General features: G+C 41.8%; 1 protein-coding gene across 13 annotated transcripts in view; it reads left to right on the top strand.

The window, feature by feature from the left end:
* Positions 1 to 27775, top strand: part of ABCC4 (ATP binding cassette subfamily C member 4) — a 275943-nt gene that overhangs the window by 187856 nt on the left and 60312 nt on the right. For all 13 annotated transcript variants that reach the window (XM_036249556.1, XM_036249555.1, XM_036249559.1 and 10 more), the window contains one exon: positions 27300 to 27450. In XM_036249556.1, the coding sequence (XP_036105449.1) occupies positions 27300 to 27450 (151 nt within the window). The remainder of the gene's footprint in view (positions 1 to 27299; positions 27451 to 27775) is intronic.

The following is a 27775-nucleotide window of genomic DNA, read 5'->3' as shown; positions in this document are numbered from 1 at the left end:
TGGGTGCACTGGGAAAACACTGCAGTTTTTAAACAGGAGACACATCATGTTCATGCTTTTGAGATTAAAAAAAAATATGTTAGACTTTGTTGATATTTCTCATAGAATTGTTTTTAAAGAATTTTTAAATGTCTTACCTCACCAGTATATGCATCATCTCTTGAAGACAAGACTCGGGGGCTGTTTTCTGTAGTATCCCCCACCCATGGCACAGCTTTGTAAGCTGAGGCAGATCGGGACTCAGCTTCCAGTCGAGGGCATGCAGACCGTTCAGCACACAGATGGCGAATGGTTCTCCCCAGTCAGGGTGGGTGTCCTATCCTCCAACAACCTACCCTTTCTAGGGCAGTGGCTCCCAAACACCAGGCTGTACCTGGCTGAGGTAATATGAAAATCAGGGCGGTGTAGGATTTTTTCACAAAGCTGAATTGACTCAGTTTCTCTCTTTAGATCTCCTGAATTTCTAAACACAGTGGAATTGCTCTTATCTAGGAATTCTGAAGTCGGCGCATAAGGTGGAAGTCTGAGAGTCCAAACGACCCATACGTAACAGTAATCCTAGCTAGCACTTAGTGCTTCCTGGGTGTCAAGCCTCATTTTAAAAAATCCTTCATTTGTATGATCTCTTATTTCATCTTTCCAGAAACCCCATGAGGTCCGTACAATTACTGTGCTGGTTTCACAGATGAGGGACATGAGGCCCAGAGAAACGACATAATTTTTCCAGGATCACACAGCTAGTGAGTGATAAACTGGAGACGTTCATTTTTACAGTTTTGAGTTGTACTCATTAAGCACATGGGGGAGAAGCAAACTGTCCTTTCCGGTCTTCGATCACATAAGGAGAGCATTCCATTGAGGGAGGTTCCCGGGCAGAATATCTAAGAATATTTAAATTATTAGTCATCTAATGTCTATATCTCTTCCCCAACAAAAGCCATAGAAGGGCTCATATAGTATGACCTCATGGTATTTGAGACATGAATCTTTTTGAAATTGTGGTACTAGCCTTTTATTTATTTCTGGCTGTCGAATTCACTGTGTGCAAACCTGCTTTCACTTCTCCAAAAATGCTTTTGGAAATCTTGGCTGATTGGTAAAATTTAGTCTGAGAACTACTATTTTCAAGAACTTTCTTCCTTGGCTTTGTGATAAGCCTGGTCTCACACCCTAGCACCGGAGAGATGGTGACTGTATTTTGGGCATGAGCATCAGGGTGCTCAGAAAGTAGAGGACACCTGATGCACATTTATCTGGGGTGCAACACGTGTGGCTCCGTAGTAAGACTGTGTGGACAGGAAGGAGGATCAGCTGTGATGAAAGCAAATGCACAGTTCTTGAGGTTTTGTTTAAAAATAGTAGCATAGCTTGACAATTAATACTTTATGCTTTATGAACAATGGATGAGTCTACATTGTATTAATACTAGTCATTAGAAATGCTTCTGTATAGAAAATGGCATAACCGTGCTAAAGTTAAGAGTTAAATTGTTCTATACTAGAAATAATGTACAAATTACATACAATAAATCTGTAATTTTTTAATAGAAAAACAATATACCCTTTATGGGTTTTTTATTTTTGTTTTTGCTTTTTTTTGTTAATACTCATCCAAAGATATATTCCATAGATTTTTTTTTAGGTAGAAGGGAGGGAGAGCAAGAGAAACACCGATGTGAGACACATTGGTTGGCTGCCTCCCGCATGACCCTGACCAGGGCCAGGGATAGAACCTACAACCCAGATACATGCCCTTGACCAGGAATCAAACCCGTAACCCTTTGGTCCTCAGGCTGACACTCTAACCACTGAGCAAACCAGCCAGGGCCCCCTTATGGTTTTATTAAATGGAATGACTAAGTAGAGGTTTAAAATTTGACTACTCTGAAAAACTATCAATAAAAGATCTAAACTCCCAATACCAAGATTTTATACTGTAGGCAATACCCTTCTTTTCTGTGAAGTGAGCATAGGAGTTCTGATGTATTTGATTTTGAACAACAGAGCTTGTCAGTGTAATACTGTGTAGTATGTGTGTGTAGACAGAAATACATACCCTCAAGGAGCCAATTACACTGTTGACATAACCCTTTCAAATCAAGTAGCTTGTTGCACATCTTACGCTGTGAACCACATGGCTGGAACATAGGGTCGATGCAGGACTCTGAGGGAGTCACGGTCTGCGTTTTACAGGGTCCTGAAAACCGTCTAAGGGGTTTATAGTTGAACCAGCTGGGCCCACCCAAGGTCTTTGAGCAGGTAAGTGACTGCTCACCTTGTAATTTTAAGGGAAAACAAGAATGTGTGCGCATGTCTATCGTTGAAGATGTTACTCTTCCCAGTTGGTGGACTGAACTGAAAATCAGCCAGGCCGATGATCTGGTTGTGTTGCGCTCACGTGGTGGTTGTCCCTGAACTGTGCCTGTAATTGCTTCTGAAAAGGGCCTTGGTGTATGTAGATTTCTCTCTCCTGTTTGTGGTCACCTGAAAACGTCTGTGGGAGAAGACTTCCTCCTCTTCCCTCACTGGTTCCGGGCAGCATGGACCAGCCACCTTGTTCCTGGCTGGGCTTCACTGTGGCTTGCTGGGCTTTTGACTCTCTGAGGGGGACAATGCCAGGGCCCCCAGGTTCATTGGACAGTGTTTGATGATCTGATTCACTCTACGATGCTTTCTGCTTTCACGAGAAATTATGGAATAAGCTAGTGAAACCAGTGATGTCCCTAATTTCATAGTTTTATGATCCATGAATATCACAGAACGAGTTTACATCACAGAGATTCTAGATTTATGATATAAAGATTTTTAAAGGACATTTTCCCTCGTAGGTTTACTGAATCCCAAATCAGTTGTTTTCAAAACCAGCCATTGAGCACTAAATATTTCTAATTTCCATACAGTTTCTGAAACTTCCAAAGTCCCAGATAGCATTGAATAAGGAGTCTTAATTATCTAGAATTCTCACTGTTAAAATCATCACTTCTAAGACGTCTTCCTACTAGCAAAACAAGTTAAAGTGAAGGTTAAAATGTGGAAGCTGTAGTTAGGCATTGAAAACCCATTAAAAAAAGGCAGAGGGACTGCTCTGAGCATGTGAACTGGCGTACAGCTGGCCTCGCAGAATGCCGTAATTTATTGCGGAAAACTGAATTGCAAAACCTTTCTTCCCCCACGCACCCTCGTCCAAAAAAAAAAAAAAAAAATCAACAGCTTGACTGAGCTTAAATAACTGACTTTTCATATTCTTTCATGGAGCACAAAGGGCTAATCCTGAGGCTACTTGAGCCAGCAATGCAGGCAGTGATGGGGACCACCACGGAACATGTCATTCCCTCCTCACCACACACAAAACACATTGACTGCAGCTTTATGAAGTGAAAACGCCCAAGAAAAAGAAAATGGGAAGGAGGTGTCCTCAGTTATTTCTTTCCAGAGGGGAGCGCAGAAGAAAAAGCTGCTGCATCTGGGTATTGAGGACAAAGCAAGCCTAAGACTTGGGTATAATAGGGTGGGTCACTTGCTTTTATAGAAGCTAAAGAGTGGAACTGCCTTTACTTGTCTCAGTACCACTGACCCTTGCATTTCATTGTGTGGAGATGTCAGAGAAAGTGTGTAGAAAGCATTCCAGCCTCTTTCACTGAACAATGACTTTGTCATTTTGAGATTTCTATGGTGTGTTGACCCCTTCCCCCACTCCCTCCCTCAAATCCCCCTTGGACAAAAGAGATTGTTAGTTAGGCTGCCTTGCCCTCATTTGAAAGATCCCTGTTTTACCGACTCTTTAAAAGTAAACTCATCCATTTTAACTGAATCACAGTGTTTTCACGCTTTTAAAATCAACAAAAGCGTTTTAGTCAGAGCATTTGCAAGGATGGCATATTCTGTGGAAATGTCAGTCCCAGGGATAATGATTCATGCAAACTGCCAAGTTAAAAGTGGGTTTCCTCGTTAATAGAAAGGAGAATTGATGATATGGGTTACTGGAAATATTTACAAGCACTTGACCCTCGGATTTCTGAGATCAGGGTGATATGATTCACAGAAGCTTTCTCGTACAGTTCCTTTACCTTTTTATTTTTTTAATAAAAGGTGAGATGGCTGGGTTTCTCCCAGTGTGATGGTTAGCTCACTTAGAAAGCAGCTCCATCCACATCAGCATGGTGACAGTTAATCACCGGGGACCCTCCCAGGCTGGCAACCAGTGTTCCAATTTGTCTGTCCCAGCATGTGCGCGCCAATGATAATGTTTGTAGTTTAACAAGAAGCTAATTAAGACCTAAAAGAAAAAAAAAAATTAACCAGGATCGCATTTTCATCAAGCTTGATGGTATTGTGCAAAGCATGGAACTTTACTTTATGGCATTATTGGATGATGTCCATTGCAAAACAGTAGTGGCCACTCTGGGGGCTTTCTCTCCATGCCATCGTCTTTAGGAATGATAAAATGGACAGTTGTTGCTAGGGAGAGGACAATGGCTAAAGGCAGGGTGGGCAAACGTAGGTGTACAGTTGTGAGTACTTGAAACAATGTATTACTTATTAATTATTGTTTTATTTTCCATATGAACGACTGTAAACCTCACTTTTCCCCACTCTGTGTTTACTTACCTTGAAGGACCTGGAGAGTCTTCAATATGCTGTTCTTGATTATATTTGTTCATTTCTACTTACTCTCGGAGTTTTCTTGATAAAATGAAGAAAAGGGGAGTGCTCTGGAGAACTTAGCTTTATTTTTAGTAAAATCTGGCACTTACTATTTTATGTATGGCTGTATTTTTTAAGTCCGATGCAGGATGGGATTAATTGCCATCTCTGCTGTCTGGAGGTCTTCTTCTGCTTGTGAGTTTCATGACTGCTTTGTTTCTTGCAGCCTTTCTCTGGGTTTGTTGATTTCCTGTTCTCTGACTATCATTTGCATGGAGACTCCAAGCAGATAGTACAGCTGTAGCATCATAGCAAAGGGCCAGCACCCATGGGAGATATGACAGACGTGAGTCAGGAAGGCACACAGGCTGGTTCCTGTAGCCCTCCCATGTGCCCCCTCACCCCCCAGGGTATCGAAGAAAACCACCACGAGACATTGTGACTGTATTTAACACATTGCCAACACCTGCCCGAGCACAGCCTAAGGATTGGGAATGGTGTCTTGATTCTTTTCATCTATTGATATTTTTATTGAGATATATTTTATATATAGTAAAATAAACATTTTTTTACTTTGATGTGTTTTGACACTTGTGTGACTACCACACAAAATACGGCAGAGTCCGACCGGTGTGGCTCAGTGGTTGAGCACCGACCGATGCACCAAGAGGTCGCCGGTTCGATTCCCGGTCAGGGCACATGCCCAGGTTGTGGGCCAAATCCCCAGTGGGGGGCATGCAGGAGGTGACCAATCGATGTTCTCTCATCGATGTTTCCATCTCTCTCCTCCTCTTCCTTCCTCTCTCTCTAAAATCAATAAAGAAAAAAATATATACAACATAGAGCATATCCATCACCTCAGAAAGTCTCTTGTGCTCCTCTGCAGTTCATTTCCATACTTCTCCCAGACATCTGTCCACATGGATGAGTTTGCCTGTTCTTGGGCACTTAAAAGTACACAGAATCACTGCAGGGTGTTTTCCTGGGGCTTCCTTCTGTTGCTCAGCATGTGTTTTGAGATCCATCCATGCTGTTGCCTGTCTCAGTGGTTTTTCTTTTCTCTGGATGATATTCCATTGTATGATGATACCACAGTTTATCTGTTCTCCAGTTGATGGACATTTGGGATGTTGACACTTTTTAGCAGTGAACCTCATTGCTCAAGTGTTTATGTGGACATGTGCCTTCTTGGTGGATCCAATACTTAGATGTGGACTTGCTGGATCATAAGGTAGATGTATGTTAACTTAAACAAGTTACCATGAAAATGTTCAAGATGGTTGCACCATTTTGCACACCCACCAGCAATATATGAGAGTTCTAGTCACTCCACATCTTTGGAATATTTATTATTATCAGTCTTTTGATTTTAGCCTTTCTAATGGGTATGATTGGTCTTTTCATGGTTTTAATTTGCATTTCCCTGATGATTAATGATACTGAGCTTTTTCATGTGTGTTAATTATTATGAGATCTCTTGTTGATTTTTTAAACTTAAAAAAAATTATTTTTATTGTCAATATATAGGAGTTTATATATATATATACTTTTAATAATAGTTTTATATGTATGTTTGATACTAGTCCTTTGTGAATATATTCTTCCAGTCTGTGGTTTGCCCTTTTATTTTTTTTAATTAATTGGTTTTTTTCTTTATTGACTTAGAAAGAGAGAGGAAGGGAGAGGGAGAGAGAGATGGAAACATCGATGAGAGAGAACATCCGTTGGCCGCCTCCTGCATACCCCCCACTGGGGATTGGGGCCACAACCTGGGCATGTGCCCTGACTGGGAATCGAACAGCGACCTCTTAGTGCATGGGTCCATGCTCAACCACTGAGCCACACTGGCTGGCTGCCTTTTTATATTTTTTTAAAACTTTTTTGATTGAGGTATAATTGACATGTAATGTTATATTAGCTTTAGGTATACAACATAACGATTTGTATACATTGCAAAATGATCACCACAATAAATCTAGTTAATGTCCATTACTTTACATGGTTACAAGAAAATATTTTTCCTTGTGGTAAGAACTTTTAAAATCTACTCTTAGCAACTTTCAAATATGCAATGCAGTATTACTAACTATAGTCACTATGCTGTGCATTGCCTCCCCATGACTTATTTATTTTATTTTATAACTGGAAGTTTGTACATGTGGACCCCTTTCATCCATTTCTCTCACCCCCTGCCCCTGCGTCTGGCAACCACTAATCTGTTCTCTGTATCTGTGAGCTTGGTTTCTTTGTGTTTTTGTTTTTTATTTCTACATGTAAGTGATATCATACAGTGTTTGTCTTGTCTGTCTGACTTAGCATAATGCCCTTGAGGTCTCTCCATGTTGTCACAAATGGCAACATTTCCTCTTTTCATGGATGAGTAATATTCCATTGTGTACATATACCATATTTTCTTTAATTATTTACCCATCGATGAGCAGATAGGTTGTCTTTCTATCTTGGCTGTTGTTAATAATACCTTGTTGAACAGGGGGGTGCATATGTCATTTTAAGTTAGTGTTTTTTTTTTCTTCGAATATGTGCCCAGAAGTGGAATTGCTCGATCATGTGGTCGTCCTGTTACTACGTTCTTTAGGAACCTCCATACTCTTCCCACCAACAGTGCACAAGGGTTCCCTTTTTTTCACATCCTCGCCAACACTTGTTACTTCTGTTATTTTTGTTTTGATAATAGGTGTGAGGTAATAGCTAAAATTCTAAAAGGTGAAGTGATACCACATTGTGGTTTTGATTTGCGCATTCATTGCATTGAAAAACCTCTCACTCCAAACTAGCACACCAGGGACAAAAGCTCTTTCTTTCAGTTGATGGTTTAGTTTGTAAACACTTAGATTTTATTGCCTACCCCAAACATCGTTTAAGCCCCCATGAGAAGGGAAGAAGATGTGCCTAGCAGTAGAGAGAACGTGTTCACCAGCCATGCCCCCGGAACCCTTGGTGACTCTTGATGAAGTCTCTGGGATGTACTGCAGAGAATAAGAGGCAGATTGACACCGGAGTATTGCTTGGTGTGCATTTCCTGTCTCTGCCTTTTTCCCCATCTGTGGGTGATGGAGGAAGAGGACAGGGTATTACACCAAACTAGCAAAATCAGCATGCAGTCTCACTGTCTCCTGGGTGCCACGCTCCGCAACATTATATAAGCCTTGCCTAAAGTAATGAATAGTTGAGAGTCAGATATATTATTCCACAAAAAAACTTAAAAATACTTGCTCACCAAAAAAGGATCAGGTCATAGAGAACAGAAACGGGCTCATGGCAACCTTCGCCAAGAGGGAATATCGTACGGAATATGTATACAGTGAAGCGTTCCTTTCCACGTAAAGAAACCGAGACTCCAAGGGATAAACGGATTTGCTCAGAATCACACAGTAAGTAGGTCAGAATCTGGTGTCTGTGCACAGAGTTGTCTTCATCACCACGCCAGGTTTTGTCAGACATGATTCATGCAGAGAATAAGTGTACACCTCTGTTTTCCTTGAGTAATAGTCCTTGTTCACATCTGTGCCTGGTGCAGTTTTTATTTTTATTTATTTTTTAATTTATATTTTTTGTTAATCCTCACCCAAGGATATTTCTCCATTGATTTTTTTAGATAGAGTGGAAGGTAGGGTGAGAGAGAGAGAGGAACCATCGATGTGAGAGAGACACATCGATTATTTGCCTCCCACACAACCCAGATCGGGGCTGGGAATTGAACCTGCAACTCAGGTATGTGCCCTTGACTGGCAATCAAACCTGCAACCCTTTAGTCTGAGGGCTGACATTCTAACTGCTGAGTCAAACCAGCCCGGGCTGCCTGGTGCAGTTTTTAATACTGTCTACCTTGACTCTCAAAATCCACCCAGTTTAGACGCTAATCTGGTTACTGTCCATGGACCACTATGTCAGAACTGCCCAGGAAGCGTGTTACAAGTGCAGATGCTTGAGAGGGCTCCACTTTGGGACCTGGAATGCCTTGCGGGTGGGGCTTCAGGGGGTAGGGGATACTGGCCATTCCCAGTCTGGTGGGGACAAGGACAGAAGGGGAGGGGCCCAGGCCTACTATGGAGCTACACCTCAGCACCTGCTCCAGGGCCGCCAGCATTGCCACCACCAGGACGGCCACCAGCAGCCTGGCCGAGGACAGCCAGCAGTGCGGAGTTGAGACAAAACCCACTCTCCAGGCCTCGGAGCGGCTGAACTACTAGATCTGCCTCTTGGGGTGAAGCTGCCTGTGGTCCCAGGGAGCAGTACTTTATACTATACTACGAAGTTGAGTGAAAAGTTTTTTTGACCTTCTTATGGTTTTAACGTGACTGATCTTTATTGTTGACTTTTGGAAAACCAATATACTAGTCTCCATGGTCCACATTGGAGAGCATACCATTCACGCGGAGATATCCTGAGGAGATTGAGGAGAGCTGGAGACATCACCAGCAACGGTGAAAAAATGCTTGCCAAACAAGCAAATAAACTACAAGAAAACCATCAACTCCCTGGACTTTCTGATGTTGCACATTCCAAAACTGGTTGCTGCGGGAGGACGGCCAGTCTTGTGAGGACCAGGAGCGATGGCCGAGGCCCAGGTATTTGGCTGTAATAGGCAGGGAATTGGAAGATGTGAGCACACAGCACAAGGGCAGCACCCGCTCGGGGTGGGCAGAGGAGAAAGGACAGCAGGAGCAAATGGGAAGAAAACGTAGGCTTTGTAGAGGGAGGGAGACCAGACGTTACTTCTGACAAAGACTGGAGAAGATGTTAGAAGCTGGGATAGAGCAATAGTAGCGTAGACGCGGAGAAGAAAGTGACAGGAGGAAACAAGCCCTGGTAGAGAAAAAAATGGCTTATCTTCTACAAAAAGTACAAGAAAATGACTTTAAAAGAGAAGAGATGGGGGGAAATAACATCTGATTACAGAGGACAAGATGGAACACCTTGTGAATCTTATTCTCCAAAGAAGAAAAAGATTTCTGATGATATAAAGATAATTTTCCCTGCTGGTGACAGGAAGCAAATAAAGGAGGTTATGGTAATTGAATACTGTGACAAGAAACACAAAATAGTCACTGGGGGAACACTGTTCAGATGGCCTCTTTTGCTTAAATGCAGATAAATGCTCTGTTCTCTGTTGTCACGTGACTGGTTTGGCATGCTTCTTAACAGTGATACAACCTCTGTTGCTTTCAGAATTTGATCTCTAGTTACTGATTTTGTATTTTGAACTTAACATGATATCATTTTAGAAAAATCAAATGAAGGGTCTGTTCCTATTAAATGAATAGTATATGAAACCTAACAAATTGTGAAGTAACTGTATAATGCCCACACTGATCTCCGGAAACCTGGAGTGTGTCATGAATTAAGTGCATCCGCTGCTAGGCCGCCGTGAGCCCTGCTGAAACATCACTGTGTTGTTTGTCTCACGCGGTGTCACCTCGTGTTGTCAGAGTTCACTGGACCCAGATGACAGCATGAGAACCCGCCAAACATTACACTACCAAAAACAAGACGGTTCAAATGTGAACACTATTAATCTCCTCCCCCATTAAACTTCCAGGGAAAATTTAAAATATAAAAGTTCAGTTCCTTTGTTCTTATTAGTTAAAAATCTAAAGAAAAGAGTCAAGTCCAAAATCTCCCCTCCCTCTGAGTCTGCAATTTGGTTAGTCTCATCAGGATTCAGAAATCTGGGGAGAGACAGCATTGCTGTAGCTGAGGCTGTCTCTCTCAGAACCACTGGGGTTGAGGTGATTCATCTCTAAGCTTTATGGATCCCATTTTTAAATTCCAAAGGTCCTTTTTTTTTTTTTTTAAATCCTCAGCCAGGACATTTTTGCACTTATCTTCGGATAGAGCGGGAGGGAGAGAGAGAAGAAGAAAGAGAGAGAAACATCGATATGAGAGAGACACATCGAGTGGTTGCCACCCCACAACCCCAACTGGGGACAAACTGCAGCCGAGGTACGTGCCTAAACACTGAGCCAAACCGGCCAGGGCTCCAAAGGTTCTTTTATAAAACACCGAAGAGTTCTAACAACATACATAATTATGACAACACCAATCTCACGTGTACTAAAATGTGGACAATAAAACTAACCTCTCAGTGTCTAAAGCAGTTCTCTCCCACAGGATGACCCTCTAAAACGCTAGTGTTTGATGCAGCCCAGACTGGTCTTACTGATACCAAAAAATCTCAGTGGTATTGAAGGAAAGGATGCTAAATGGAAAATGTTGTTTTCAGCCTCACCAGGTTACCAGTCTGTCTGTAACAGTCTGGGGAGCAGACCTGTAAATTTAAGCATAATTGGGAGGCATATTCTATTAAAAGATGCAATCTGAAACTATATTGCTACATATTGGGAAGGGGACGCTTATCAGCACGCTAAGAAGAGTGCCATGTGGGTTTTAGAAATGTACAGCAGTGGCATCGCAAGTTATGTGTTATTAGTAGTGCCCCTCACCTGGCTGGTGTTGCTCAGTGGTTAGCATTGATCCATGCACCAAGAGGTCATTGGTTCGATTCCCAGTCGGGGCACATGCCCAGGTTGTGGGCCAAATCCCCAGAGGGGGGCAAACAGGAGGCAGCCAATTGATGTTCTCTCTCATCGATGTTTCTATCTCTCTCTCCCTGCCTCTCTCTAAAAATCAATAAAGAAAAAAGAAATGCCCCTCTTTTCCATTCACCATCATCAAACCTTCTTAGTTTCTATTTTGTCATGGAACCCAAGTCACCATCTTTATGCTCATATGGGCAGTGGGCCCTGCAGTTTGTAGCTGGCAACTCTCAAGCCAAGTTCAGAGCCCTGAATTCCCTCTAGTCCCCGCTTTTGGTCCTGTCTCTGCACTTTTCATTCTTCAAAAAAGATCCTGAGGTATTTATTTTGCGTTTAAATTACCCTAAAGCAAAATAGATTTTTTTTGGTATAATCATTAATTTTAACATATGTATGAGTTTGTGTGACCTTTGCAACAATCACATAAGAACAGTTCCAACATTTTACAGACATAGATAACCTTCCCTCCCACTAATAACCCCAAGTAACCACTGGTATGTTCTCCATCAGTATAGTTTTCTTTTACTTTTCTTCCTTTGGAGAATGTCTTCTAAATGTTGGAATCATAACGTATTTGACCTTTCGATAATGGCTTCTTTCACTCAGCATAATGCCTTTGAAATTCATTCAAGTTATTGCATGTGTCAATAGTTTACTCCTTTTTACTGCTGAGTAGTATTCCATTGTATGTATGCACCAGAGTTTGTGTATATATTCACCAGCTGAAGAAAATTTGGGTTATTTCCAGATTTCAGTGATTATGACTAGAAGGTTAGCAGTATTTGTATTCAGCATTTTGTGTGAACAAGACTATTAGATCATATGGTAAGTGTATGTTAAAGTTTATAAATAACTGCCCCAGTTTTCCAGAGTTGCTGTAACATTTTGCATTTCCATCGTTAAGCAAGAGAGATCCATTTGCTGTGCATCCTCACAACCATTGGTATTACCCGCAACTTTGATTTCAGCCATTCTGATAGATGTAGTGGTGTCTTAGTGTGGTTTTCATTGTTTCCCTGATGGATGCTGCTGCTGAATATCATTCATATGCTCTTTGTTTACCGTTTGTAAATCCTTCTTGGTGAAGTATCTTTTAAAACTTTTTGCCCATTCTTATTTGGGTAGTTTTCTTACTGTGGAGTTTGAGAGTTGTTTGTCTATTCTAAATACAAGTGTTTTTCAGATGTATGACTTGTAAATATTTTCTCTCTGACTGTGATTTGCCATTTCAGTTTCTGTCCCATTGATTATTCCTTGCAGGTACTGCACTGTTTTGATTAGTGTAGCTTTTTATTGTCTTAAAATCAGGTGTAATTCCACCAACTGAATTTTTTCTTCATAATTTTTATGGCTATTTTAATTCATTTGCCTTTTCCATATAGATTTTATAATCAGCTTGTCTACAAAAATTATGCTGGGATTTTTAAATGAAAAATCAATCTATATGTCAATTTGAGGAGAAAAGAAATCTTTACAGGCTCTTCCAATCCAAAAATATGGTATATCTATGTAGGTTGTCCTTGATTTCTTTCATACACATTTTGTAGTTTTCAACGTAGAGATCTTGCATATGTTGTGCTATTTTTATACATAAATACTTCATTTTGTGATGCCATTGTACATAGTATTTTTTTTTTTTTTTTTTATCCTCACCCGAGGACATTTTTCCATTTTTTGTTCAGGGAGAGTGGGAGGGAGAGAGAGGAACAGAGAGAGAGAAACATCGATGTGAAGGGACACATCGAGTGGTTGCCACCCGCACAACCGACCAGGGCCGGGGACAAACTGCAACCAAGGTACGTGCCCTTAGCGGGAACCGAACCCGGGTCTCTCAGGACCGCAGGCCGACGCTCTAACCGCTGAGCCAAACCGGCCAGGGCATACATAGTATTTTTAAAACTTGGTTTCCAATGCCCATGGCTATTGTTGCTATTTTATCTTTTGGTACAGATTCTGTACATTCTAGATAACACTGTACTTGGTTCGCTTTTTATAATTAATTATGAATAAATATTTTACCTCTTGAAAAAAAAAAAAAGTGCAGTTGCCGAAGCCCCACTCCAGATCTGGATGTCTGGATGTTTCCTTAGGCCTGGCCCACATTTCATTTACAGGTATTTTTAAATTGTTGTGTGGAATCCCCAGGTGAGTCTCAAGCCCTCTTAAGTTGGTAAATCATTTGTCTGTGCGATTCTGCCTTCCCCAGAGACCCATCCTGTCCTAAGAAGGCATTGGTACCCCAGCAGATCAGAGGGATGCTCTCAGACAGGTCATCTCTGGGGAGCCTTGGAACATCTATCTGAGTGGCCTCATGCTGGCCCACCTTCAGGACAAACCTTCTCCAGAGCGCTCCCCTTCACATTTTACCTCCTCCCACTCCCCAAAGGCAGTCACCTCTACTTAGTCCTGACTTTGCCCTAACACACACCATGCTAATTCAAGCCACTGAGGAGTGAAAGAAGGTTACCTGGGTTATTCAGCTTCTAAAATGATAGCCTAGGCAGTCTAGCACCTGGGCACATCCCCTCTGCAACAGCCATAGCAAACAGTGTACTGTCTTTGTTTACTAAAGGTCAGCAGCAGGGACCCCCTCCTAAGGAAGGTTCTCTCTCGCCGCTAGGAAGTTTTTGGCCACACTATATCACAGGTGCCCCAAATGGGATTTCTTTCAGTGGGTCTGACCATACTAAGGGCAGGGTTGTCTATTTCCTTCTCTGAGTAGCACCAAACAAATTGTCTTTGTTGTTGTTAATCCTCACCCGAGGATATCTCCATTGATTTTTTTGTTTGTTTTAGAGAGAGTAGAAAGGAGGGGAAGAGAGGGAGAGAGAGAAAGAAAGAAACATTGATGTGAGAGAGATACATCAATTGATTGCCTCTTGCATGATTGGGGCCAGGGGTTGAACTTGCAACCCCGGTACATGCTCTTGACCAGGAGTTGAACCAGCGACCCTTCAGTCTGTGGGCCGACACTCTAATGGCTGACCCAAACTGGCCAGGGCCCAACTCATCTTTTCATAACACGTCTTCACAAGAGCTGACCATGCGTTTCACCGGGGCTGCTGCTGCGTCCATGTCTTGTCCTTCCGTGGTGGTGGCATCACCATTACCTTCCTTTGGGAGGGGGAGAGGAAGGAGTGTGTTGACTGGGTTGTCATTTTGTATTATATCATTCTGTCGTGAATTTGTTTTCAATTTTGTATTAAAATGAGCCCATTTCTCCCACTCTGTGAAGTCGTCCAGGACCCTCACTTTGCTTTGGGGTGCCTTTGACAGCTCTCCCAGTGTCACTTTGCAGTGTGACGAGTGTCCTGACTCTCCTCCCAGCTGTATATCCAGAGCCTGCCGTGAAGCCCCACCTCCGAGCAGGACACCTCCCCTGCTGTGTAACCTCAGGCAGGGCACGGACCTCCTGGTTTTTGAGTCCTCGGGTCTGAAAACGTGAGGTGCTGTGAATTGACATTTGAAGCAGGGCAAGGTCAAGGAGAGCTTGTCTTTGCTCTTACTCTTCCTAGCTGAAATGTCTTCCCTCCTTTCCACGATCCACATCCTTCAGGCCCAGCCCCAGAGAGCCCTCCTGGATTCCCAGTCCACACACATCTCTGCCTCTCCAGCTGCTGGATTCTAGGGTCAGTGCTGTGAACCAGGCTTAGGTTAATCTTGCCTCTTCCACTGTTCTCAGAATGTGGGATTCCCTGGCCTTCCTGGGGTCCCGAAGGCTGAGCCAGCCTGAGGTATGCTTCTTAGGGAGTGGCTCTTTGACTAAGGCATGGGTGGGGAGGGCCGGGTGAGAGGGCACGGGCAGGGTGCCTCTCTGCCCTGCTCTCCACACAGCCTTAGAGCCTGATGTCCTGATTCCTTACGTGACCTCACTGGGTAGTGATGACCTCACAGTCTCCTTGGCAGGGTGACTATGGAAACACGGTGTTCCGGGGAACCTTCCCTTCTAGTTCTCTTCCAGACACCAGTCTGTGTGATTGCCTGAGAGGGAGATGACTGACGGGACCCCTGCACTGAGTCTCACTTGTCCTCTGTCCCCGGGAGTGCAGCACAGCGGGTGGGCCTGGGCTGGGCATCTGCACAGGAGGACGGGTGCATACACAGCCCGGCTGCCACGTGGTCCTGGGCTGTCCCTCACACCCGAGAACTACTCCCGCTCTACGTGACACCAGGAGCCTGGGGCCCCCTCAGAGACCCACACTGCTCCTGTTGAGGACAAGTGCAGTGTCGTTCCAGTGTCGTTCCTGGGCAAGCGTTCCGGAGGGCTACAAGATACTTTCGTTCTGGCTCTGTACTGATTGGCCTCTTAGCAAAAGTCAAGTGTTGGCAACTGATAAACGGAGAAGTTTGAGGAAGTTTTGTCAAGCGCCGCTCGTGAACCTCTCTTTCAAACCCAGTCACCTTCACTGTGCTGTCGTGGAGACATCCGCAGGGGTCCCCTCAGACTCAGGCTGAGCTGCTGAGCACTGGGGAAAGGTGGGGTTCATGCACGGGAAGAGTAGAAGAGCCGAGGGAATGGGGAGTGGTTCTGAGCCTGGAGGGCTGAGGGAATGGGGTCCCAGGAGGTTGGGTTGATCTGAGCTTAGTCTTGGGACCCAGAATCTGGCTTCGAGCCTCCTAGTCACTCTGCTTCAGTATTTGGCCTTTCTTCTAATCTAGGTGAAAGGACCAGAGGGCTGGAGTTCAGTGTGGTTGAAAAAAGCAGTGTGAATGGGGCCTGAGAGGAGTCGCCAGTGTGGGAGAGGTTCTGAAATGATTTATATTAGATTGTTTTCCAACACTTGGAAGGCATTTCCTTAAAGGCTCAGAAGTGACAGGCTATAAGAAATCTCTTCTCTGTTGAAGCAGAGATGGAGGGGATCCTGACTGCAGTGATTTTGGGTTCTGTGTTCTCTGGGAAGGGGAAAGGTTTTCTGGTCTCCTGCTGCTGCCCCAGGCCCCACAGAATTGCTTTGCTGCCAGCACCCCTTCTCTAGAGGACTCAGCAGAGGTGGGCCAAGGCCGAGTTTTGGATGCCGAACAGATGAGAAGGCTTCAGGGAGAACCTGGGAGACACAGGGAGGGACGTCCGGCAGGCAGTGCAGCACCAGTGATCAGCTCTGGGTTTCTTCCCAGCAGCAGTGGCCCCCACCTCTCCTCCTACACAGGTCCTCTACCAAGAGTGCAGAGCCGTCCAGGTGGGCCGGCGGCTGCCGGGCCTGTGGGGCTGCTCCTTGGCCATCACAGCAAAGGTGGAATCAGACGCCAGGCCCCAGGCGAGCACTGAAGACACATCGCCCTGTGGGAGAGTTGGACGAAGACGTCGGTTGCTCCAGCCCAAACCTGGTGATTGGAGCACAGTGGCAAGAGGCTGACTCCACAGAACCTTGTTGGCTGAGGCTCTGGCTAAGGCAGCCAAGGCTCCTTCCTCACATTTTCCTGCCTAAGGCAGCCAATGCCTCTTCCTGCAGTGACGCCCACCTCCCACCACTGGCGATTACAACCTGAGCCATCAGATGTCTGAGTCCTCCTCAGCCAGGAGCCTTAGAACCTGAGGTCTGAAATGAGAGGCTGCTCTGAACATCCCAGGGCTGAAGCTGGCCTGGCGGAAAACTAAGGTTCCTTGGCTCAGTCCTGCAGACTCCCTGCTTGGGCAGAAGAAAGAGAAGTCTGCACTCTGAGCTAAATAGGACCCAGGAACAGAGAGAGGTCGGAGTGGCCTTAGCAGCGCTCCCCTCCTCCCCTGCCGCCCCCACAGTCTACCAGATGGGCTCCTGCCCTGGGTCACTGCCAGCAGCCACCACACAAACTGAGAGGAACTGGGCTTCTTCAAGCCGAAAGAAGCTGTCTGGCAACCTGGGGAGCCTCCCGTCTGGGGTCTCAGGAACAGAACAGGGAGGCTTAGGAAGTCCTGCGCCCTGGAAAGTGTCAAGCAGCAACCCTCTTTCTCCAGAGCTCACCAGCTTTTTTATTCCCAGCCTGTCTGCCCTCGGCAGGGTCCCTTACTGATCAATAATGTTCTGTAAAAGGCAGTGTTTGACTTGAAATCCAGTTGTCCATTGTGAGGTCCCAAACCTCCCCATTCCCATAAAGTACATTCCCATGTGGGGTATCTGGTCTGTAAGAACTTCTGCCTCCAAACAGGACCCTTGGGTGCAGCTTCTTTGTGGTTCCTGCAATGTCACCTGTGTAACTGGGACAAGACTCAGGCTGAAACCAACGAGTACTTCCCTGTGGGCTGTGTGTGTGTGTGTGTGTGTGTGTGTGGAGGTAGGAATGAGAAAATGCTGTTTTTAATCTATGAATCCACCCCTCCATCTATCGATTTACTCAACAAATATTTATTGAGCACCTCTGCTTGTCACTTGGGATATTTTGGTGACTGAAATGACCGAAGCCCCTCCCCTCAAAGCTTCCACAAATGAAAGGAAGAGACAAACAAGTCAACAATGTAATTTCAAATAATGATGATTGCTACGAAGAAAAGTAAAATAAGAGGATAGACCGATGAGGGGTTGCTAGGTTACACAAAGTGGTCAGGGAAGGCGTCTTGGAGGAGGTGAGTTTTTAGTGGAGATGTGTGATGGGTCATGCAGGAGCTGGAGGAGGAGTTTTCCAAGAGGATGACATGGCAAATGCAAAGACCCTGAAGTAGGAATGAGGCCACCTGTTCTAGGACCAACAGAAAGACCAGCGTGGAACTGAAGAAGGGAAAAGAATGGAGATGTGGTGAGAGAAGTAGGTGTGGGCCCGACTGTAGAGGGCTGCTTGCTGGAGTCCCACGTGCCCCTTAAGGGGCAGGTGCACAGATTTGCTCACTGACAGATTGACTTGCTCTGACCTCCAACATGTGGGGCAGGAGCTTGGGAAGCACCAGAAACATACAGGGAGGAACTGCATTATCTGGCTTCAGGGCGAGGGCTGGAGGAGCAACTTTCTCCCAGACAGAAGTGCGGGCAAAGCCATTTTTTTTTATGTTGACTGACCCCCTCCTCCCTTGCTTACGTACTTATCAATAATTTCATTAAATGTGAATGGTTTAAATGCTCCAATCAAAAAACTAGTTTCCATTGATACACAAATGGATAAAGGAATGATGGTACGTATATAAAGTGGAATATTACTCAGCCATATAAAAGAATGACATCTTGCCATTTGCGACAACATGGATGAACCTAGAGGGTATTTTGCTAAGTGACATAAATTGAATAGAGAAAGACAAGTAACATATAATTCACTTTAGTGTGGAATCTAAAACAACATAAATGAACAAACAAAACAGAAACACTCATAGATACAGAGAACTAATTGATGACTGCCAGATGGGAGTGGGGTTGGGGAGGTGGGTTAAAAAGGTGAAGGGACTAAGAAGTACAAAAGTGCCAGTTGTAAAATTAGTCACGGGGATATAAAGCACAGCATAGGGAATATAGTCAATAACATTGTAATAACTATGCATAGTGTCAGATGGGAACTGGACTTAAGGGGAAGATCACTTTGTAAATTGTAAAAATGTCTAATCACTATGTTCTACACTTGAAACTAACAATATTGTATGTCCACTATAATTGAAAAATAAAAAAAATATTTTAAAGACTTGCAAGGACGAAAAATGAATAGCAACCCATGGATTAAGAGATAAAACCACCAAATGCAATGTGTTGGGGAGGGGGTGTCTTATCTACATTTTAATTCAAATCAATTATTTAAAAATCAGGCAGTCGGAAATTTGAACATGATAGATAATTTATGATATTAAGGAAGTGTTGACTTTTTGAGGTGCTATAATAGTGTAGTGAAGTGATTGTATTTGTTTTTATTTTATTTGGGTCTAATGGACATAAAAGTTTCAGGTATATAACAATGATTTGATATTTGTACTCTATTAACAACTTTCAACTGTACAGTACAGTGTTATTAACTATAGTCATCATGCTGTACATTACATCCCCATGACTTATTTGTTTTATAACTGGAAGTTTGTACTTTTAACTCCCTCACCCATTTCACTCACCTCTGGCAACCACCAAGCAGTTCTCCGTATCTGTGAGCTCATTTTTGGTTTTTCATTTTTAGAGTCCATATATAAATGATATCATCTAGTACTTGTCTTTGTCTGTCTGACTTATATCACTTAGCACAGTACCCTCAAGATGCACCCATGTTGTCACAAATGGCAAGATTTCCTTCTTTTTATGGCTGAATAATATTCCATTGTGTATATACATCACATTCTTTATTCATTTATCCACTGATGGACACAGGATGCTTCCATATCTCAGCTATTATAATGCTGCAGTGAACATGGGGGTGCAAATAACTTTGAGTTAGTGTTTTTGCTTTTTTATATTCCTAATGGAGAACAAGTTTTAATTTTGTTGAAACCTAATGTTTACCATCTTTTGTGTTTTTTTTTTCTTTTGTAGTCCATGATTTTGTGTTCTAAGAAATATTTGGGTGTCCTTAAGGAATGTGAAGATACTTTCCTCCTTATTGTTCTTATTTAAAACTTGACCCATCTTATATTTTTGTGTATGGAATAAGGAATTAATGGTTAAGGTTTATTTTTTCCCAGATACTCTACCCACGCTTGTTAGAAAGACTTACGCTCTGAATTGACTTCACGCCTCAATCAGAAATCGTTTGTATGCGCAGGTCTGCACCTGTTTATTTTGTTCCACTGAACTGTTTATCTATCCTTGTATCAATACTGCAGTCTTGTTTACTGTACATTTTAGTAAGACTTGAAATCCAGTAGTTCAAGTTCTCTGACTTCTTGGTTAAGATTGTTTTGATCATTCAAGATCCTTTTTTTTGGTATAAATATTAGCAGCCTTTCCATTTGTTTTTTAATAAAAAGTGTGCTGATTATTAAAATTGATTATTATTTCCTTTTAGCTGTAGAACGATTTGAACAGTCTGAGAATATGAACAATATTGAATCTTTCAATTATGCACATGGTGTCTCTCATGTTATTTAGGTCTTTAATTTTAGAAACATTTTGTATTTTTTAGTATAGACATCTTTTACTCCTTTGATTACATTTATTTGATATTTAATTCTATTTATGTCATTGTTTTTAATATAATTTTCCAATTGCTTGTTCCTAGCATATAGACATATAATTGATTTATGTATATTGACATTGTATCATTGACCTTGTGAATTCACTTTGCATTTTCTGGAGTTGGTGTTTCTTCAAATTCTGTAGAATTTTCTTCATATGTAATCATGTCAGCTGTGAATAATGACAGTTTTACTTTTTATATTTCCAGGATTTATGACATTTATGTCCTTTTCTTGACTTCCTGCTGTGGCTAGAGCTTCCAGACAATGTTGAATGGAAGTCACGAAATAAGACTTTCTCATACTCATAGGGCAAAATCTTTCAATATTTTTCCATTAACAATGATATTAAGTGCAATTTTCAGAGTACATATTTGTTATGAGATTGAAAACGTGTTTGTTTTTTTTAAAATTCCTAATTTACTACGAGTTTCTACTTGTTTAAATCAAGAATAGGTGTTGAATTTTGATGGACATTTTTTCTACGTTTCTTTAGTCATGATTATTCCCCTTTACTCTTTCACTGTTGTGAATTGTACTGATTCATATTAGCAAGTTAAATTAACCTTACATTGTCATAAACTCCACTTGGTCATGAGGTAGCATCTTTTTCATGTATCTCTGTGTTCAATTTAATATTTTGTCAAGAATTTTTGTATCTGTTGTGCAAGAGGGATATTGGTGCATAATTTGCTGTTCTTGAAACATTTAGTCAGCTTTTGGTATCAGAGTTTGGCCTTCTGAAAAGAGACAGGAAGTGCTTCCTCCTTGTGATGGTCAGTTGTAGTACGAACTTGGCTAGGCTACATTCTTCAGTCAAGTCAATCAAAAAAGTAGGCTAGGTGTTGCTGTGTGGGTATTTTGTAGATGTGATTAAAATCGATAATCAGTTGATCATCTGAGTTGAAAAGCCTTAAGAGTTAAGGCTTCTGAGAAGAAAAAGAAATTATGCTTGTAATAAACTCTAGCCTGCATACCCTTTCTAGCCTTCCCTGTAGATTTTGGACTTGCCTAGCCAAGTTCAATGTGAAGTATTATCCCTTTTTATTGCTAGACTCAAATTACTGGTATGTTATTTCACGTTCCTAAAATGGGTTTGTAATTTTGCCTTCTTTTAATGTCTTTGTTCGTTGTTGTTGTTGTTTTAATCGTGATAAGGCTGGGGTCAAGTTCTTTCGAAGAATTTGGTAAAAACTTTATTGTACTATATACTTGTGAACCCATTTTGGCCTCTAAATTCTTTTCTGTGAGAAATTTTTAAATTATAGATTAAGGTTCTTAACTTGAAATGGAATTATTCAGATATTATATTTTTCTTTTGTCATTCTTGGTATCTAATTATTCAAAAAATTTGATTTTGCATTAAATTTTTTTAATTTATCAGCACAATGTTTATTATATGCTCTTTTTAATCCATGTGGTATTCCTTGTTTTCCCCCCTTTTAGTTCATGATCATGATCATTTTTCCCTCTTTTTTTCTCAATTAGTCTTAGTAGGAGTTTATTCATTGATGTTTTCAAAGAACCAAGCTTCAGGTTTGTTGATTTTTTCTTCTGGAAGTTAGTTTTCTATTTCATTAATGTCTGTTTTTCTCTGGTTTTCATTCTGCTATATACTTTAATTTAATATGCTGTTCTTTTTCTATCTTAAGATTGATTTTTAGACCCTTGACTTTTAGCTCTTTTTTATAAGACTTTTTTTTTTTTTTAAGTAGTTTTAAGTTAATAGCAAAATTAAAGAAGATAGAGATTTCCCGTGTATTACTGATGGTTTTCCTTTTCTTTTCTTTTTTTTTTCTTTTTTCTTCTTTTCTGTTTAAAGCTATAAATTTACCTCTAAACAACTTTTGTTGCAGCCCTCACATTTTAATGAGTAGATTTTTTTTGTCAAAATACATTGAAAATGCACTATAATTTCTTTGAATCAGGTGTTATTTAGATGTATATTACTGAATTTCTAAACATTTAGTGACTTTCTAGTTACCTTTTTTGTCACTGATATCTTGTTAAAGCCACTGAGGTCAAAATATATTCTGCACAACTTCTGTCCCTTGATGTTATTTGATACTTGCTTTTATAGCATAGTACATATGCAGTTGAAAGAATGTATTCAGTTATTGGCTGCAGTATTGCATTTTTTTAACATGTCAAGTTTATTAATCATGTTTTCACATCTTTTATAATCTATTGATATTTATCTGTTTGTTCGATCAGTTTTTGAGATAAATGGGTTAAAAACACCCACCAGGAGTATAGATTTATCTGTTTCTCCTGGGTTCTGTCAGATTTTGTTTTATATATTTTGTCACTATGTTATTAGGTTAGTATAAATTCAGATTTTTAAAATATCTTTTATATAAATTGACCCTTTATTTTTAGGAAATGTTTTTATTTATTTCTATGAATCTTTCCTAAATTAAAGCTTATATGTTTATAGTGATATAGGTAGACACTTCGGTTAGTGTTACATTGGGTACCCTTTTCCAAGCTTTTACTTCCACCTTTATGTGCCCTTATTTTTAAGGGGTGCCTTTTAAAATCAGCACATAGATGGACTCCAGCCTTGAGTTTCATAACAAGCTCTAACACTGAGAAAAGGTAGAAAGGGAGCTATTGATCAATGAGATATGCTGATCACAAGTAAAAGTGCATTACATTTCCCCAATATTATCTGTCGTGTTGGTTAAGAAATTGTAAGCCGTACCCCACCACAAAACTCTTCAGTGGAGTTAGCTAGGACTCAGGATGAAGAACTAACCGAAAGATACACAGCCCCAGAGCTGGTGTGGATGTGAGAAGGTCCCAAATGAGGGATGAAAGGAACGATGAGTGTATCCCAAGAGAAAGCCAAGTTTAGAAAGCTTAATCTTAGAGTTTGTGTAGACCTCTTCACCCACCAAAGTTTTGTAAAGTTCTGATTTAACAGAGTTAACTTAGTTGGCTGAGGTAAAAAGAAACAGATGATCAAGGAGCAATCTGGGAACCAGAATTGATCTTTGAACTCCCTAAGACACACAAGGTGCCATATCCACAGGTAACATACACCTGCAGATTTAATACCAACCCTAGGTTGATATTAAGGTTTAGAAGCCTCCATTGAGGAATCTTCAATATTTTTCCCTTTGCTTCTATTTATCTATAATTGAAGGGTAATGAGTATTATTTGATAGGAATTGAATTTTATTTCCTAATATTTTTTAAAATATTGTATAGCCTGTTCAAAATGTTACTGCCTCCACAATAATCTTGTACTAGCCAGCAGCACAATCTATGTGATAGTCATTTTATTGATCGGCTATTTTTTATCTTATATGTTTCCAAAATAAATAGATAGAAGAATCTCTCCTACACCCACATCAGTAAACAGCTTACTGATCAAAAAACTAGGCGTCATTTTTTTCTCTCTCTAAATCAGAATAAAATCTCGCCATGTTTTCTTGCCAAGAAGTGAATCCTGCTTTGTTTATTACACTTAAGTCATATCTTTTGCAAAATCAGTAATAGTTTAAGGCAATCTGAATGATTTGTACTTATCACAACTTGGAACAGAATTCTGTAGAGTCTGACTGACAGCAGATTTAAAAGCTTTGAAATCCCTTTGAGGTCTTAGCAATCTTAATGATCCTCATTTTATTTTGTAATACTGTAAACAAATAATAAAAGTGCTGTCTACTGATTAAGTGGCCTTATGACTAAATACATGTTTTACTTTGTGTCTAATGTAAGTATGCGAGCGAGGAAGAATTCAAATAGTAATGGAGTGAGCCAAAAGTATGGATGACACATTTATTTGCATAGAATAAGAAGAATACATTTTTACTGCTGTTTATAGAAAACATGTTCTTTGGCACAAGCTTCACAAAGACTAGCAGGAACAGAATTCCATGGAATTAAGTTTAAAGTAAATGGTGGGTAGATACCTAGGAATTCTGACAGGACTGTAAGCAGTTTGGTAGTTAAATGTCAAACAGGCAAGCAGGTCCTTGTATGTAAAATTGTACTTGTGAAAGGAAAATGTTAAAATCTGTAATCTTAGAATACAATGTCAATTCTAGAGGAAGAGACTTCCTGGGGACATTTTAATGTTTTTACTCCCATCCAGATACCGATATTGAACGTGTAAAATGCTTAGCCTCATTTTGTGTCCTTAGGTTTTATGTATTTATTAAAATTAATTTTGGCTCTTTCCCTCTTTCCCCCCTTCAAGTCATTTTGGTTTCTGGGCTTAGAACTCATCTATCTTATGAAACTTTTTTAAAAAAATGTAAACAATAGTTCTTAAAGCAACACTTGTTAGTACATTCTATTAGCAAGCATTCTAAAGATCTTTTAATGGTCAGCTCTGCTCTGTGAACTAAACAGGCTGTTATTCCCTAATCAGCTGGGAGTCTAGGACAGTTTACCTCTTGGGAGAGACCAGATACAACCACAAGAAACCCAACAAAACTAGAAAATGCGAAAAAAAGGGAAAATAATACAAAATAGGACCATATCTAGAATTAATTTTTTCAAATGTGCATCTTGTATGTATATGGGATACAACATTATGCAGAGATGTAAAGAACAGGCTTCCCCTGGGTTTTGCGCGATAACCACGGTGGCGATGGGGAGAAACAGTGATAGCACAGGGGCTGCTTCAAGGTGATGCGGCTGGATTCGCAAGGGCTCCTGCTACAAAGTTTCAGTCCTGCAAGTTTCCTTCTTCCTCCATACGCTGTCTGCTGCTGTCTGCGGCTGTGGCTGTGGATTTTAAGCACAGTGTGCTCCTGGCTTTCTCCCTCATACCTAGTACCTTCCAGGGAGACCTTGGGATAACCACTTAACCTCCCAGCCTCATGGTTTCTTATCTGTAGATGGAAACGACAGTTCTTTCTTTTCACATTCACAAGACAGTCGTGAGGACCCTCCGAGAAAACTGATTTCGAAGAGCTGTGAAATGATCATCTAAGTCCGTGTGGGCATTACCCTGCTGATCCTGCCTGGGTCCCGCTGGCCTGGGTGGCGTGGCGGGCAGGGCCCTCGGCCGGCGGATAGGGGTGCAGGTGCCGGAGCTGAGCCGGCACAGAAGAACCTGTCCATCTTCGCTGCCTGGCTCCTGGGTCAGAAGTTCCATCAGCTGTGCTCACTACCTGCCAGTGATTCATGCCACTCTTTCTGTTTGTTAAACCCGCCTGTGAAATTTGGTCATAAGTCTCTTCTTAGAACCCTCTAAACAGTTCAGTGTTCCTCCCTGTGTTTCTGTAGCACACTGTGCCTTGTGCAGATGGCCACGGATTTGTATTCACTGGAGACGATGAACGTCGGAGGTCTTGTCCCATGCCGATACCCATCTCCATGTCCCCGCGGTTTGACCCCTTTCATAGCAGGCAGGGTGTTTAGAGGAAAAATGAAAGACATATTATGAGGCTCAAATGGGTAAAAAAATATTTTCCTAGACAGTAAAAGTTGGTATGTTAAGGGCAAGCTTAAATATACCGTAGTGGCTGACAGCATGGGCTCTCTCAGAGATGCTTTGCAGTCTGGGTCAAGTTGCTTTTCCTTGTCCTGGGCCTCGGTATCTCCATCTGTAAAATGAGATAATATTCGTACTTAACAGGGCTACTGTGAGAATTAAATGAGTTAATACGTATGAAGTATTTAATATGCAGCCAGATGCACAGTACGCAGTAAATGTTAACTATAGGTAGAAAACCAAGAAAGCAGAACCCCACTTCCAAAGGTAAACATACATGTCCCGTTTTCTGAGTTCTGAATTTGCAGCTGACCACTTCTTTATCTCTGTGTTTATAGCTGAGTCTTCTGAGTCCTCATCTGTGGCTTCTACTTGCTCAGTTCTCTAGTGATATCTCCTGACTCATGATAGCTTGGGATTCAAGTCTTACCCACTCTGAGAGTCTCAAATTTTCTCCTCGGTTAAATAAGGAAAAGAGTAATACCTACACAATTGGCCCCTGAATGTATCAAAGAGCTAATACCTAAAGAGTTCTTACGGTGTTTGGCATACAGTAAGCATTTGATACATATTATCAGGACCACCCCTCTGATTTTGATTTTGTTGGATGGGAAAGTATTTCCTGCTATTACAACAAGTCTTTGAAAAGTGAGGAATTTAATTCCAAAAAACATCTCATGACATCTATTTTTGAAGAGTTCTTGATAAGGAGGTTCTGGGACCCAGTCCCAATGTGTGTGGGGAGGCTCCCCCATACCAACAAGCATTCTTGGATGCCAGCAGGATGTCCAAGAATTCAACTCGATCCTGACACTGTCTACCCAGAGGTAGAATCTGTCTCCACAGGTAAAGGGCTCAGTCCCACAAGACTGCCCTTCACTTCAGGCTCAAGGTGCAAGCTGGGGTTGTCACCTGTGCTTCTCACAGGTGTCTGTAAATCAGAGGTGCCCATGACCCCTCCTTGGATTCTATTAATTTGCTAGAATGGCTCAAAAAACTTAAGCAAATCCATTTTACTCACTAGATCACCGATTTACTACAAAGTATATGAAGGATGTGGATCAATAGCCAGATGAAGAGATGCATAGGGCAAGGTCCTGAATGAAGCTCAAGGAGAGTCTGTCCTTATGGAGTCTGGGGTTTATCATGGTGGCCAAGCATTCTGGTTTTCCAACTTGGAAGCTCTCTGAAAAAAGGGCAAGGAACTGTCTTTTGGGGGTTTTATAGAGGCTTCATTACGTGGTCATGATTGACTGAGTCATTGGCCATTGGCAGTTAATTCAACCTGAAGCCCTTCTCTCCTCCCCAGATATGGGGTGAGACTGGGAGTTTCAGTCCTGTAACCACAGGTTGGCTCCATTGGCAACCGGTCCAGATCCTTAGGTGCTTTCCTAAAGTTACTTCATTAACATAACGAAAGACACCTTGATCACTCTCCACACTCAGGAAATTCCAAAGGTTTGGGGAGCTCTGTGCCTGAAATGGGGGCAAAGACCAGTACATGGAGACAAAGAGCAATAATTGGAGACAAAGAAATATGTGTTTCTTATTATAAATCCCAATGTCACAGGAGAACCCTGTATCTGTTTTCGCTATTTCAGACCTTTCTACAAGTGATTGGTGTGGTGGGCGTGGCGGTGGCAGTGATTCCTTGGATTGCAATTCCCCTGGTTCTCCTGGGCATCCTTTTCTTTGTTCTTCGGAGCTATTTCTTAGAAACGTCGCGAGATGTCAAACGCCTGGAATCTACAAGTGAGTACCGAGGCCCTCGATGCAAAGGAGGTCTTTAGTATTTTAAAGAAGGCTTGGCCCAGCCAGTGTGGCTCAGTGGATTAGCATCATTCCAGGTACCAAGAGTTCACTGGGTCGATTCCAGGTCAGGGCACATGCCAGGTTTGGGGCTTGATCCCCAGTAGGGGACATGCAGGAGGCAGCCAATCATTATTCTGTCCCTCTCTCCCTCTCCCTTCCTCTCTCTCTCTAAAAGAAATCAATAAAAACATATTTAAAAAGAAAAAGAAAAAGTACCGTATTCCAGAAGGAACACTTGACAGAGATGTTTGCTTGGGGCAATGAC

Source organism: Molossus molossus, unplaced genomic scaffold (assembly GCF_014108415.1).
Source record: "Molossus molossus isolate mMolMol1 unplaced genomic scaffold, mMolMol1.p scaffold_m16_p_9, whole genome shotgun sequence".
NCBI lineage: Eukaryota > Metazoa > Chordata > Mammalia > Chiroptera > Molossidae > Molossus > Molossus molossus.
Note: the sequence above shows the minus strand (reverse complement) of the source record. Positions and strands in the feature narration are given on the sequence as shown.